Source organism: Mytilus trossulus, chromosome 14, assembly GCF_036588685.1.
Source record: "Mytilus trossulus isolate FHL-02 chromosome 14, PNRI_Mtr1.1.1.hap1, whole genome shotgun sequence".
Taxonomy (NCBI): domain Eukaryota; kingdom Metazoa; phylum Mollusca; class Bivalvia; order Mytilida; family Mytilidae; genus Mytilus; species Mytilus trossulus.
The window spans coordinates 23,326,198-23,341,257 of NC_086386.1; the positions used below are offsets into that span (position 1 = coordinate 23,326,198).

The 15,060-nt window shown below is 31.6% G+C and overlaps 2 protein-coding genes across 3 annotated transcripts in view; one reads left to right on the forward strand and one right to left on the reverse strand.

Annotated features, from left to right (window-relative positions):
* Positions 1-2,215, forward strand: part of LOC134697189 (uncharacterized) — a gene marked incomplete at its 5' end in the record, with an annotated part of 3,951 nt that extends 1,736 nt beyond the window's left edge. Inside the window, 2 exons of the mRNA XM_063559281.1 lie at positions 226-413; positions 2,008-2,215. Of these exons, the coding sequence (XP_063415351.1) occupies positions 226-413; positions 2,008-2,121 (302 nt within the window). The remainder of the gene's footprint in view (positions 1-225; positions 414-2,007) is intronic.
* A 3,560-nt stretch (positions 2,216-5,775) lies between these two features.
* Positions 5,776-15,060, reverse strand: part of LOC134697330 (apoptosis-inducing factor 1, mitochondrial-like) — a 39,213-nt gene continuing 29,928 nt past the window's right edge. For both annotated transcript variants that reach the window (XM_063559537.1, XM_063559536.1), the window contains exons 12-17: positions 11,690-11,778; positions 10,764-10,904; positions 9,620-9,762; positions 9,319-9,469; positions 8,201-8,332; positions 5,776-6,869 (exon numbers count right to left, since the gene is read on the reverse strand). In XM_063559537.1, the coding sequence (XP_063415607.1) occupies positions 6,741-6,869; positions 8,201-8,332; positions 9,319-9,469; positions 9,620-9,762; positions 10,764-10,904; positions 11,690-11,778 (785 nt within the window). In that variant the 3' untranslated portion in view covers positions 5,776-6,740. The remainder of the gene's footprint in view (positions 6,870-8,200; positions 8,333-9,318; positions 9,470-9,619; positions 9,763-10,763; positions 10,905-11,689; positions 11,779-15,060) is intronic.

Consider the following 15,060-nt stretch of genomic DNA (forward strand, 5'->3'; position numbering starts at 1 on the left):
TACAGTGTCGTTGAATCTACTTTTGAGAGAACTACTCTTTTGCTGAAAATTATTAATTTATAACAAAAATCTTATGAATTAAGAAAGGTATGACAAAGGCCAATAGGGGGGAAATTACTCATGACAAGTTATTCTTCATGTTTTATTTCTAATCTTCTTAAATCTTTGAGAACACTTTTTTCCTAGTTCAAAATTAACCATGTGATATTTTCAATATATTTTTAGGGAGACAATCTGTCAGAAATATGGGTGGTCACATGTCTGAAAGAGAAATAGCTGTAATAACAAAGACCACAATGGATGATTTACCTCAGCCTACAGGATCCTGGCAGGAGGGATATCAAGCTAAATCAAGAAAACAAAACATGATGCTATTAGGAAATGTTCTGGCATTTGTCCTTATCCATTATGTGGTAGGTAAAACTTTCAACACACTTGCAGGACTGTTGCGTACATGTAGGTCATGTAGGTGTGATGATGAAAAAACTAATTATATCTGATATAAGACTGAAGTTTAAAGAACTATGAACTGTACCAGTCTGATAATAATCAAACCTCTCACTTACTGTTTGTACAATGTGTATCATGCAACACATCAGAATACGGGAGAGGTGAGAGGTTTGATAAAAAGACTGATAACTATATTGTCTACAACTAGTCCATTTGCCTATTACTGATTTGATTCTGTTATTACACACTTTTTAAACAAATTGCTTCTCTTTGTCAATCTTTTATACAAACCTTTGTCGACTGGTTCCATACTGGACAAAATTGGCATTTTACAATGCAAAGCAAGATGAATTGAAAGTGAAGTATTGTCGGTTTAACTAATTTTTTGTAAAAAATAAATTCTAATTTTAAAAGTATTTAGCTGAACAACAAATTAATGTAATTATAAGATTTAAAACCCTTAAAGATTACTCACATAAAGTACAGGTAAATTTGCTCTTTCTGCTAGCTCTCTATTGTAAATAAAATTAATGTCCCTCATAAGGGAGGCAACTACAAAAGGGATCTCTAATTACAGGGTCAAATACTGGAATTGGCAAGCAGCCTATTTCGCTTATCAGGGATCAACCCAGATCATTGAAACTTTACCGCATGTTTGAAAATAAAATGCATATACATATAGAATGCAGTTGTTGTTATGGAATTGTAGAAGATTTTTATTTTGCCATTTCCACGACTTTGAAACACAAACATTTCTTTAGCAAAATTTTCAAGATCCATTTTTTTTTCTAAATATGTACATCTTAACTAAACACATTTATTTCTAAAAAACAGTTGTTTGCATGACAGGGGTTATGTTCTCATATATTTTATGATAGTATGATACTAAACCCCTAACGGGAGGGATTGTGTCTGATATTCATATGATGAAGACATAATCTTTCAATCAGTTTAATTGAGGTCTGGAGCTGGCATGTCAGTTAACTGCTAGTAGTCTGTTGTTATTTATGTATTATTGTCATTTTATTTATTTTCTTTTGTTACATCTTTTGGCATTGCACTCGGACTTCTCTTGAACTGAATTTTAATGTGCGTATTGTTATTCTTTTACTTTTCTACAATGGCTAGAGGTATAGGGGGAGGGTTGAGATCTCATAAACATGCTTAACCCCGCCGCAATTTTGCGCCTGTCCCAAGTCAGGAGCCTCTGGTCTTTGTTAGTCTTGTATGATTTTAAATTTTAGTTTCTTGTGTATAATTCGGAGTTTAGTATGACGTCCATTATCACTGTACTATTATGCATATTTTTAGGGGCCAGCTGAAGGACACCTACTGGTACGAGAATTCTCGCTACATTGAAGACCCATTGGTTGCCTTCGGCTGTTGTCTGCTCTATGGTCGGGTGGTTGTGTCGCTTTGACATATTCACCATTTCCTTTCTCAATTTGATGGAACATGAAATTTTCTTCTTTCATATGTTAAGTATACATTTAATAGACTTTCAAATGTTGATTCATACTAATCCATTAGCATAACTTACTGTTTTTATTTTTCCAGATGTTATCTGAGCCTGTAACCCGTGAAACATTGTCCTATCCAGATCACAGAACAGTGGAAGTGGATTGGGATACACCAGATATACCACCAGTAGAAGTTGTTAGCGATGATTAAATAAAGACAGAAACAATGTTATTGTGTTAAGGACAAAATTTTCAAAATCTTAAGTTTCTTTGGTAATAAAGTGTGACCAAGAAAATTGTTTATATTTTGTAGTTAAGTTATTTTTATGCCCCACCTACGAGATAGTACAGTCTTCCGTCTTTAAGGCTTCAGGTTGAAGTTTTTGGTCAAGGTAGCTTTTGATAAATAGGCTATGGTATGATCTACTAATTTGAATGTCCAATTTCATGGTCCTCTGAACATACAAAATGATAGTGCGAGTGCTGCATCCATGTACTATGGGCACATTCTTGTACCTGAATGATCTTGTCTTGGTTTATGAATTGTTAAGAAATTTGACACTAGCTTCACTCTCAGTCATTTGCACCTGGTGGATTTGAAATACTTTCCCCCCCACAGAATTCTATCCTGGTGGTTGTCATTTTGTATACCAATGTCAGTGACATCATTTTGATGGGAGATATAAACTTGTGTTAAAATATAGAGGCTCAAAGGGTTATTTATTGGTGAATAAAAGGGTTGTTCATCACACATTATTAGTTTTTGGAGGTCATTTGACATTCCTTGCATTTAATGAAAATTAACCAATAATCTCATGTTACACCCGTTCTATAAAAGCATGCAAAGTAAACCTTTGATCAACACCCTTGCTGTCTTTGCATTGATGTTTGTAAACAATAGGTAGGCAGAGTTTCTGACTGTTTTATGTATACTGGGATTTGATTGGACAACAAAATAGACGAAGAAATGAATTTAATGTTTATTCTCCAATTAAATTCCAGAAGTTAGTAAACAGACTACCTACCTGTTGTTTACAAACATCCAAACAAACGTAGCAAGCAAGTTGATCAAAGGTTTGCTTTTCATGCTTTTATAGAATCGTTATCTGTAATCTCATCTATGAGTCTATGTACAGTTGTATTTGTTCTGGAACAACTTTTGTTGGTTAATTTAAGTGATAAAGTTGTCATAAAATGGGTATTTTTATATTAATCTTGTACATGTATTAAGTTTTTGTACAGTTGTAATATCCAAAAAGATCAAAGATCACCATACTGAAATCAGCAATGATCAAGACCTATACTGGATAGTAAGCTATAAATGACTTGTATGACCTTATATTAACAAAATGTGAAACAAAAGAATTTAACTTACTTTTCTCAAAATTCTGGATTTATATTTTCCTACCACAGAGAAGGTACATGTAACCTGTTCAAAAATTCTATACGGAGCCAAAAGTCAGTACATTTGTAGTATGAAAAATCTCTATTCAAATGATATTGATTGATTGTTGTTGTGTGATGTAGTAAAGTGACTATTTCAAAAAGTGAAACCATTCAAAAGTAAATGTATACTCAAACCAAAAAAATTAGAAACATTTATGACGACCATCAATCAATGACAAGCAGGAGAACCACAGGACTACAGGGGGAATAAGTGTCAGAGAAAATGTGCCAGATTTTTTTATAGCTTCAAATCCTCCCCTCAACCTTGCACAGTCATGATAGGGGTGTTACAGTAAAACAGATGTTGAAAGGGATTTGAATCATCATATCAGTACTAAGCTATAAAAACAAAAGTGATGAAAGACACAAAGTTTCCATCCAAGAGTGATCAGTAACTGAAAGCTTGTTCAAAGCCCAATTTAAACATCTCTGTTGTCTCATGGTACTGTGCTTATCTCAGGATGGGTCAAACCAAAGACTGAACAATTGGTATTTGCTGCTTCTTCATTAAGCAAGCAGCGAAAGCACATACAACACTATTAAAATTTAAAAACCCTGATAAAAACATGAGTGTTCAGGCTGGAATGTCTTACCTGCTTTACTGACAATTGATTTCATGTTGAAAGTCTCAAAGATAAGGGTTCAGTTAAGGTGGCTTGGGCCTATTCGAAGTTTCTATCAGAAGTGCCATATTTTTTGTTATTTTATTCTCCACAGAAAGTAAATCAAATCGGTCGAAAAAAATAGGGGGTCACAGACCATTTAAGCTAAAAATTTTACTTTTAAACAGGTATGTAAAAGGGACCATTTTTCAATGAAATGATAGGGAAAATAGAGGTGTTGACATATTTTATCAGAATATCAAAATAAAGCTCTATGACACTTGGTTCAAAACTGTAATATAAAAAGCTGAAATATAGCTTCAAAGGATGAGCAAATAAAAAACATAGGTCACCAATAAGAATTTTCTATATTCATTGGACTGTGAAATTAGGGTGAAAACTCTAATTTGGTATTAAAAATAAAAGATCATATCATAGGGAAAATATGTTCTAAGTTTGGAGTTGATTGGACTTTAAACTTTATGAAATACTACCTTGACCAAAAAACCGGAATTATGGAGGCACAGACCGAAAAACATAATGGGGCATGAAAAAAATAATCTTAACATTGACATAGGAACCATGAAAATAAGGTCAGGGTCAGGTGATACCTGCAAGACAGACATACACCTTTGGCTGTTGTCTGCTCTTTGGTTGGGTTGTTGTCGCTTTGACACATTCCCCATTTCCATTCTCAATTTTATTTACAACTTACAATCATTCCATATACGGTACTAAATGTAATTATACTAACGGTATTGTTAATAATACTTTTAAAACAGACCAACACACACAAAATTAACATTGACCAATAAACCATGAAATGAGGTCAAGGTCAGTTACTGCAAGACAGACATGTACACCTAAAAATCCTCCCTACACCAACTTTATTTGACCTATTGCTTCTAGTACTTGAAAAACATATCATTCCATTATATTTCTGTGTCATTTGGTCTCTTGAGAATAGTTATCTCATTGGCAATCATACCATCTTTTTATATACAAAAATCAAAAACTTAACATTGACCAATAAACTATGAAAATGAGGTCAAGGTTACATGTAGATGAAACCTGCCAGACTGAAATGTACATGTAACCATTACAGTTATACCATACCCCACAAATAGTTGACCTCTACCATGTTTTTGAGAAAAGACTTAACCATATTATTTTCACCTTGATCAAAGATTCATGAAATGAGGTCAGGTGAACCTGGTCTGACAGACATGTAGATGTAGCAAGGAATCAACATATCAAATACGGTTTTCTATTACTAATAATAAGTGAGAAAGAAACTTAACTTTCAAGCAGTTGCTAAACCATGAAAATGAGGTCAAGGACATAGGTCAAATGACAGATAGACACTTTATAACAAATGGTTATTGCATACAAGATATGAAGCATCCAGGTATTCTTCCTTCTGAAATATAAAGTTGATGCTGCCACCACATAATAATACCCATGTCAGTCATACTGCAACTTCCATAGTATGCATGACAAAAAAAAATCAAATTTAAGGTCGAATTATGAACCTTCTTTGTAAGCTACATACAATGTACCAAAGATAATGGGGTTTAAATCTTGCACTATTTTCACAACAAACTGAATGGAACAATTCACTACAATATTATAAGAATGTTGTGCACTCAACTTCAATAAATTTAAAACTGTTGACTGTAGACCATATACCTTTTATTATGCAACTTTTAAATGTGCAAGTACATTGCAGTGCAAAAAGTTCATTTACATGAAATACAATGCTAAAGCTACAATTTTGTGTCAGAGAAGAATTTAAAAAAATAAAAACAAAATGTGCAAAAGGTTAGTATAACATTTTTATTGAGACATGTCAGTCCAACAGTGACAAGCAATGCAAACTCTCACATAAATTTATCTAAATAATTTTTCTTTCAAATAAAAATCATTAAATTTTTTAATGTGAGTTGTAAATTATTTTTTTTAATTTTTGCAGTAATAATAGCAATCACAAATATTTCTGAATTCATAGTTATATGGAACAGAGGTCAGGACCATAAGAAAACTTTGAGTCATCCGAAATTTCAATTCAACAGTGTTCAAGACAACAATCATCACCTGTGGATATCTCTTTTATTTTGAAATCATCTGTGTAGTAAAAAAAACAACAGAATTTTACAGTTACTGTAAATTCAGAAATAATTGTTATGTTTTTATTATTGTGAAAAATGTGACAGGGTTATAATCAAAGTAATTAAAACTCGCAGTTAAACTCATTTATATGAATCAAACAGGATTGTTCTGAATATCACAATAAATAAAATTTTAGTCTAAAATGACAAAATCACATAAAATATGCACACAATAATTTCTGAATTTACAGTAGTTTTATTATCACTTTTTACATAATCTCACTAAATATCAAGTTGTTTCTTCAATGGCCAATAATATAACAATAAAAATGTTTTCTTGGAAGTTGATGTAAAACAAAGAAATCAAGAATCTGTACATCATATACAAATTTGGTCATAATTTGTTGCCAGGTTTACTAATCAATCTGAAATTTCTTTTTCTGTTCTTACTACTGTTTCCTTTAAGTATTTCTAGGGCAAGTTGGAATCACATATGCTATCATGGTGACTTTTAAATGTGCACTTATATTTAGACGAAATAAGGCCTTATTGCCCTTACACCTGACAATGTTCTCTTAGTAAAAATACTTTTGTCAAGGAAAATATTCTAAATTACAAAAACAAGTTAAATATCACATGATTTTAACAATTTGTTCTATTATTTCTACCCTATGTTATGATTTGTCTTGAGGTGTTTCTTGTTTATTGTCTATATTTGGCTTAGATGGTTTATACGAGCGGAACAATAATTTAGATAGTTCATATGGATCTTCTGACTTTATTTCTTTGCTTTTCTCCAATATCTGCAAAAAAAAAGAAAGCAGAATAAAAATGCTATCAAATATTAAGGTTGATATATACGGTTTCATTTGAAATACATGATTCTACCATTGTGAAAGAACTCATTGCTATTTGTTAGTTTGCTCAATTGAAGAAAATGTTTTGTAGCACTACTTCTATTGACATCTTACAACAGTCAATTCTGCCCTGTGATATCAATTAAGACCTTGTCTTGTGACTTTAAAATTAAAAGAAATGTCTTATATCCAGTAATAATCGACCGATAGGGAAAAGGTTTATTGTGAGTAAAGGACAAAGAAGTGTTGTGTATAATCATTTCTATCTAGTTTAGAAATTCCTACAACAGGTAATTTTTTAAACCCTTTCCATTCTAATTTGAGATTATGCCAAGTAAGGACCCATTTTTGTCAGTATTCCACGAGCTTTGTTATCTTCTCCATTGCTCAATGCTTCCAAATTCCACAACAACCACGATACTACTTTCTTTGTGAAGAGATTTTACGTGCATCAAATGGACATCCTTTGTTTATTTCTGTCGTTTTTTCTGAGTGTAAATAAAGTACCGTAGGTCATTAGGTCTTGTTTGAATTTTTTACATCTTTCATGTCAGACCATTTATAACTGACTATACAGTATGGCATTTTCCGTCATTGTTGAAGATCATGGTAACACAATTGCTTACATCCATTTGAATTCTGGTGGATAGTTGTCTCTCATTGGCAATCATACCAAATCTCCTTTTTTATATTCAACCATAAATGATCAATAAAATTAGGTCTAAAAAGGAAATTCTCCCTTTATCCTCCAACATCAATTCAATGCAATAGCCAGGATCAAAGATTTCAACAGTATATCGAATAAATATTATCACTATTATTTTCATTTGATTTTTTTGACTACATGTATACTTCATTAACAGCATTATATCTTATGGTAATAACAATACATTGAACTACATGACTGTAAATTAACTATGTGTAAATATCTGTTTTGATTGTATTGTAATTTGTATGTGAGGGCCTCAGGGAAGATTAGTTTATTGTAACTAACTGAGTTTACCCTCTTTAAATAAAGAATTTATTATTATTATTTTTCCTCCATTACTGGAAATCACAATTGTTCCTGTAAAATTTTTATGTCATAAGAGAAAAATACTGATGCCGCAATGGAAAAGTTATTGTTGTATGACCTCAATAGTTAAACAAGTGCAGATTCTATGGTCAACAGACACAGATTTCCATATAACATTAGGTGTATATCATGCTATTGAGATCAGTTATTTTAATATCACAGTATTTTCAGTCACAATGATACAGTACTTTATTTAACTCACTTGTCTACAAGTAGATACTTTTCCTCGACCAAATACATTCCACAGAACGATACCAACAATCTGTTTATCTTTGTAATAAAACACAACACCCTGATAATCTTCTGTTGATTTTAAAGCTGGAGGGTTTGAAGTCTGTAGGAAAAAGGAAAAGTTGACAAAATGAATTAAAGTTGGTTGTTAAAGGGTTTAAGACCTTAAAATGATACAAACAACTGTATTTGGGGATTGATATATTGAAGAACTGCAATAATATCTACAAGAAACATGTCTAACTTTAAATAATGTTGTATTGAAGATTGCTCCAATGACTACTTACCCAACATATTCATTTATCTTTAGTATTTTGCTTCCTTTAATAGAAACTAAAATGAAGCATGAACAGTAAAATTTTCTTTAATTAATAAATAAAATTCAAAAGATGCAAACTGTACTTGAATATAACTTATTATATAATGAATGTAATATAGATCAACAATCTTGCACTATAAAGCTTTCATAGAGCCCATTTACAACTTCCTGTTTCACTTCTAAATTTGCAGTGTATTAATCGACAACAACCCCACACCTACTTCACCCATACCAATCATAAATCTTCCACTAAGTATCCTTAAGGAAGCTTGAGGGTACAAAAATGTCAGCAAAAAACAATTCTTTTTGGCCCCAGACGACTTTTAAAATATTAATATCATTGAAAAAGCTCCAAATTATCTCCCAAAGGTGCAAAATTGCCATTTTTTGCATTAAAATTGATTTTTGTTTTTAATACATCGGTAACCTATATTTTTTATTATAATTTTTCAAGTAAGCTGTTTTAAAATTTAAAAGATTTCTTTAATTATGTTCTTTTTTATTTTCTTATTGTCTCTATTTCTCCTATTAGTTCAACGGAAAAAAAGTCTCCTTACAAAAATGTATGCTTCTTTCGAAGGCAGATTGTAAGCCTAGATTAACAGTGACCCCATTTTTTTTATTTTTCTTTTCTATAAAGTATATGATAAAGTTCATTTATAAAAAAATATAGTGAAACCCTATATTAAATTTTAAAAAAATATTTATACTCGCGAGCCCCCTTAACACTGTATCGTTTGTCACATATAGAATTTATAATTATCATATACCTGAGATGAGTTATTTGAGTTTTTTGTGCCATCTTGTTGTGAGGAATGTTCTTTTAATGACTTGTCTTTTAAGGGTGTAAATATGCTGTATGTTTCTAAGCTTGAATCCACTTCTCCAATAGCCTGGTAACTTTCTCCACCAAGATCTGACCTGAAATAATACAGCAATATTAAGTAATAACAGTTTTTAAAGGTATCTTAGCCTCTGAGGTCACTTAATTTGTTTGTAAATGAAATAAATCTAAATTTATCATTCAGACAAACATGTTTCAAATCACTTGAATATATAATACCAAATTACCAGAAATATGGTTTATGCTCATAAAGCTTCCTTGCTCCTGCCATATTTTGACCAGCCAGTTTACCCATTGAGTCAGCAGTATTGTGATGTTCCACTCGACATCGGCCATATTTGTAGTCATAGAAACTGGCCACATCACCTGCCTGGAAATATAAATCATGAACTTTTTTACAATCATTAGATAATAGCATTAAAATTTTAAACATAAGATAACATATATACCTGCTTGTTTATAAATGTCACCACTTGCTCTAATTCTATCATAAGTGACAGATGAGTAAATTTTTCATAATGGAAATAAAGGATATCATGTATCAATATATCTATCCTCTCTCAGATTGAACATTCAGTGGTTTTATATGTTCAACTTAAATAAAATATCATTGATAAAATAGTATATGCCTTACTTTACATACATAACAGGTTACTCAAGAATTGCCTGCTTCTTTTTCTAATGTATAAATAGAGGTCCAAAAATTCCAGATTCAAGCTCATCATTTATGAAATGCGAAATTTCTTGGAACTGAAAATTAATGCCCTATCAAATGAAACTGATGTATCACTTGATATCTGATTTCTATTAAAATCTTGGGTTTTTTTACCATTCCAATAGGTCTGATTACAAATATAAAGTTATACCTTCATCCATACTTTGGATGTATTGATTTTTTGAACTTAGAAGAAATCAATTTTTCCATATAGACGTGTAACCATTACTTTTGTTGAAAGCCCTTTTAAAATTCAATAGCATTTGACATTTAATATAATTATTATATTGGTTGCAATAAATTACATTGATTTCCCAGTTAAATAAAAACCAATAATTTCACATGTGAAATAAACGTGGTTATTTCACTCTCTGACGTCACACAACAATAGACGTTGTCAAGACGTCGATAACGTCGGTTAAAAACAAATTGTGAATGCGTAGGACTTGTGACCGAACGCCACTATGGATTAAACTCGTGCTGCTCACTCGTTTAATCCATGCGTCATTCGGTCACGCGTTGTCTTATTTTTTATATTCAAATACGGCGATTAGTTATACTATAAATAATAATAGCTATCCCTTTTCGCTTTTTGCCAACTATAAAAGCAGTGCATAATTATTTGATCTTTCATACATATTTGCCATTATACTTACCACCCATATGTTTGGTTTTGCCTCTAATTCAGCATTGGCCATTACTCCACCTCTCATAGGGTCTATATCTAATTCAGAAGATTTAGCTATATCATCATTAGGTTGCAAACCTACTGTGACAACTATATCATCAACTTTTATCTGTCAAATAGAAAATAAATGTCTTATTCATAGCACATATCTTATACAATACACATTGTTGTCAGCGTTTTACTGATCAACCATTATTTCATATTATTGCTATTTTATGAAATTTTCCTTTGATCTTACTGTCAGACTGATAATTTCCATTTTCAGCACAGAAGAGTTATATGATAAATAATCGCTAGAAAATTAGGGAACAATGAAATTAACAACATCCATACAGGTCAAAAAGTGATAAACAGATTATCATTGGTCATCTTAACTCAGTTGCTTTTCTCACACATGACCTATGATGATAATTATCTCATGTCTTAAGGTCAAATTTTATATATTTTTTGTAAACATGTGAAAAACTTAATGAATTATACATACAAATAGATTTATATGCATGCTATAATGATTAATAAAATACAATGACAATTACATCTTTATTTACCACAGGTCTGAATCACATCAAGTAATTTTTGAATGCAATTTATTTTCACGACTAATAAAATAAGATTGATTGATTGTTGTTTGCTTTAAGCCGCATTAGCACAAAAAGGTTATATTGCAATGATTATAAAATAAGATGAATATATATTGTCGTGAATATATAAAACCTAGATTTTTCTACTTGTGTCAAGTGAATTTGAAATTTGGTAAATTAAATTGCAGTGAAGCAAAGAAACGACTAATGGTGAAATAAAGTATCCACGAAAATAAGCTGTATTTTACAGTAACCATACGAAATGATTCTAAAAGTTTGGTAAGCTAACAGGAGTGACAAATAGAAGGCTTACCTGGCTGCCATCACTCAGTGTTAAAACAACTTGTTTATCTTTGTATTTGGCTTCCATCACTGATTTCTCAGATACAATATCCACACCCTCTGTAAAATATGTGTATGTCATCATGTAAATGTGTGTATGCCATCATGTAAATATGTGTATGCCATCATGTAAATATGTGTATGCCATCATGTAAATATGTGTATGCCATCATGTAAATATGTGTATGCCATCATGTAAATGTGTGTATGTCATCATGTAAATGTGTGTATGCCATCATGTAAATGTGTGTATGTCATCATGTAAAATATGTGTATGCCATCATGTAAATGTGTGTATGCCATCATGTAAAATATGTGTATGCCATCATGTAAATATGTGTATGCCATCATGTAAATATGTGTATGCCATCATGTAAATATGTGTATGCCATCATGTAAATATGTGTATGCCATCATGTAAATATGTGTATGCCATCATAAAAATGATGTGTATGTCATCATGTAAATATGTGTATGCCATCATGTAAATATGTGTATGCCATCATGTAAATGTGTGTATGCCATCATGTAAAATATGTGTATGCCATCATGTAAATATGTGTATGCCATCATGTAAATATGTGTATGCCATCATGTAAATATGTGTATGCCATCATGTAAATATGTGTATGCCATCATGTAAATATGTGTATGCCATCATGTAAATGTGTGTATGCCATCATGTAAATGTGTGTATGCCATCATGTAAATGTGTGTATGTCATCATGTAAATATGTGTATGCCATCATGTAAATATGTGTATGTCATCATGTAAATATGTGTATGCCATCATGTAAATATGTGTATGCCATCATGTAAATATGTGTATGCCATCATGTAAAATGTGTGTATGCCATCATGTAAATGTGTGTATGCCATCATGTAAATATGTGTATGCCATCATGTAAAATATGTGTATGCCATCATGTAAAATATGTGTATGCCATCATGTAAATATGTGTATGCCATCATGTAAAATATGTGTATGCCATCATGTAAAATATGTGTATGCCATCATGTAAAATATGTGTATGCCATCATGTAAATATGTGTATGTCATCAGGTAAATATGTGTATGTCATCATGTAAAATATGTGTATGCCATCATGTAAATATGTGTATGTCATCATGTAAATATGTGTATGCCATCATGTAAAATATGTGTATGCCATCATGTAAATATGTGTATGCCATCATGTAAATATGTGTATGCCATCATGTAAATGTGTGAAACAACATGAACCTCCTTCCATAGCAGTTGATATCATTATAAGGTAGGGTTTGTGTTGCTCAGTCTAAAGTTTTCTTCGCAGTGTTTTGTTGTTCATCTTTTTTGTCATGTTCTTATAGAACATTATCAACATGCTGTTAGAGTTTTTTATACATGAATTTTGACAGTCCCCTTTTTATCAACAGCCTCTTTTGAACAGACAAATGTTTTTTTTAACTTTGTGACTGCAATGTGAATTTATTGTGGAGAATCATTACTTGATCTAGGTACAAGTAACTTCCTTTCTATTGATGGACACTTTTATATGCCGGTCAATAGTGATGAAAATAAAATTTCACAAAATAAATGCTTAGTTCACTTGTCATGTTTTGCGATTTCTGTCAGATTTTTGGAATTCTCTAGTATTATCCATTTGAATGCCTTAAAAAAATTGCCCATTGACCCCCATTTTTCTTTATAATGATAAGCCATATATAAGAGTCTTACCAATTTTTTTTTATTTTTTTAGTTTAAACATCTTTATTTATAGTGTATTGGGAAACAAGTTTTGCATCTTATATTAATCCCTTTCCACTTTGCGGGTGAGAGTGCTGCCTTGTAGCAGCATTAGCCTACTCTTTTTGGAAATCTACAAGGGTGTCTTTAACATGCAAGAGAAATGGCTCTCACAGGTCAGCCATTTATCGTCCACTTCCGACAGACTATCATCGTTTTCTCAAAACCATACTCACAAATGGTGTCAAGGGAACGCCGAAAATTGAGTTCCTGAATAATAGTTTTGGGGAACTTAAACTTGTCAATGATAAAGCTATGAAAAGTCAAGAGAGAATATTTTCCCGCCAAAATTTCAACGGCTAATATCTCGAAAACAAGTAATTAGTTTTCTCATTTGAATTGTTTTACATTGTCTTATTGGGGCCTTTTATAGCTGACTATGCAGTATGGGCTTTGCTCATTGTTGAAGGCCGTACGGTGACCTATAGTTGTTAATGTCTGTGTCATTTTGGTCATTTGTGGATAGCTGTTTCATTGGAAATAATACCACATCTTCTTTTTTATACATTGACCTTATTTAATTTTTTTTTGCTCTTTTGATTCATTAATTAATCCCGTATATATCAATATAAACTGGTATTTTGAAAAGTTAATTAATTTGAAACTGAGAAACAAACTCCCGTAATATTTTACTATTCAATACTCATGACATTGGGGATTACATAAGCAAAATTGAACTAGAGCCTCTAAAAACTGCAATATTTCCTTAAAGAATTACCAATTATGGAGCAGCAACCAAACAAGTGGTTGTCTGAGAATAAACAAGATGGATAGATCTTGAACTGATGAACATTTAACTCCATACCAGTTTGCTCTAAACGCTTTAGTTTCAGAGATATAAGCCAAAAACTGCACTTAACCCCAATGTTCTATTTTTAGCCATGGGGGCCATCTAGGTTGATTGGCAATGTCATCAGATACATTATTTAAACTAGATACCCTAAGGATGATTTAGGCTAAGTTTGGTTTTATTTGTCCCAGTTGTTTCAGAGGAGAAGATTTTTGTAAACATTATTTTATTCAAGTAGTGGTATTAACCATTTGATGATTCTTAGAAATTCTAAAGAACTTCTGAACAATTTTAAAGCTCAGTCTATTTCTGAAATTAATTCTAACATACCGGTACTTGTAATGTTTAACCCTGTATGCCAACATTCCCCATGTGTAGTTATGAAATTGTTTTGTTTAAACATTGAAAAACAAAACTTCTTCCTGACACCAGACACGCGATGAATGTGTTTTTAATTTGATAGATGCTTTTGTGCTTTTTTGTAAAATTGTAACACATTGATGACTGCTGTACCCATATTTTGACTATTTTATTTATTATGTCTGTTTTGTTCACACATCGTTGTAAATATAACAGAATTTGATGACACTGTCGTACAAGTGAGAGGTTTAGCGCTATAAAACCATGTTCAATCCACCATTTTCTACATAGGAAATGCCTGTACCAAGTCAGGAATATGACAGTTGTTTTCCCTTCGTTTGATGTGTTTGAGCTCTTGATTTTGCCACTTGATTAGGATTTATATCTAGAAATTGACTTTGAGGGT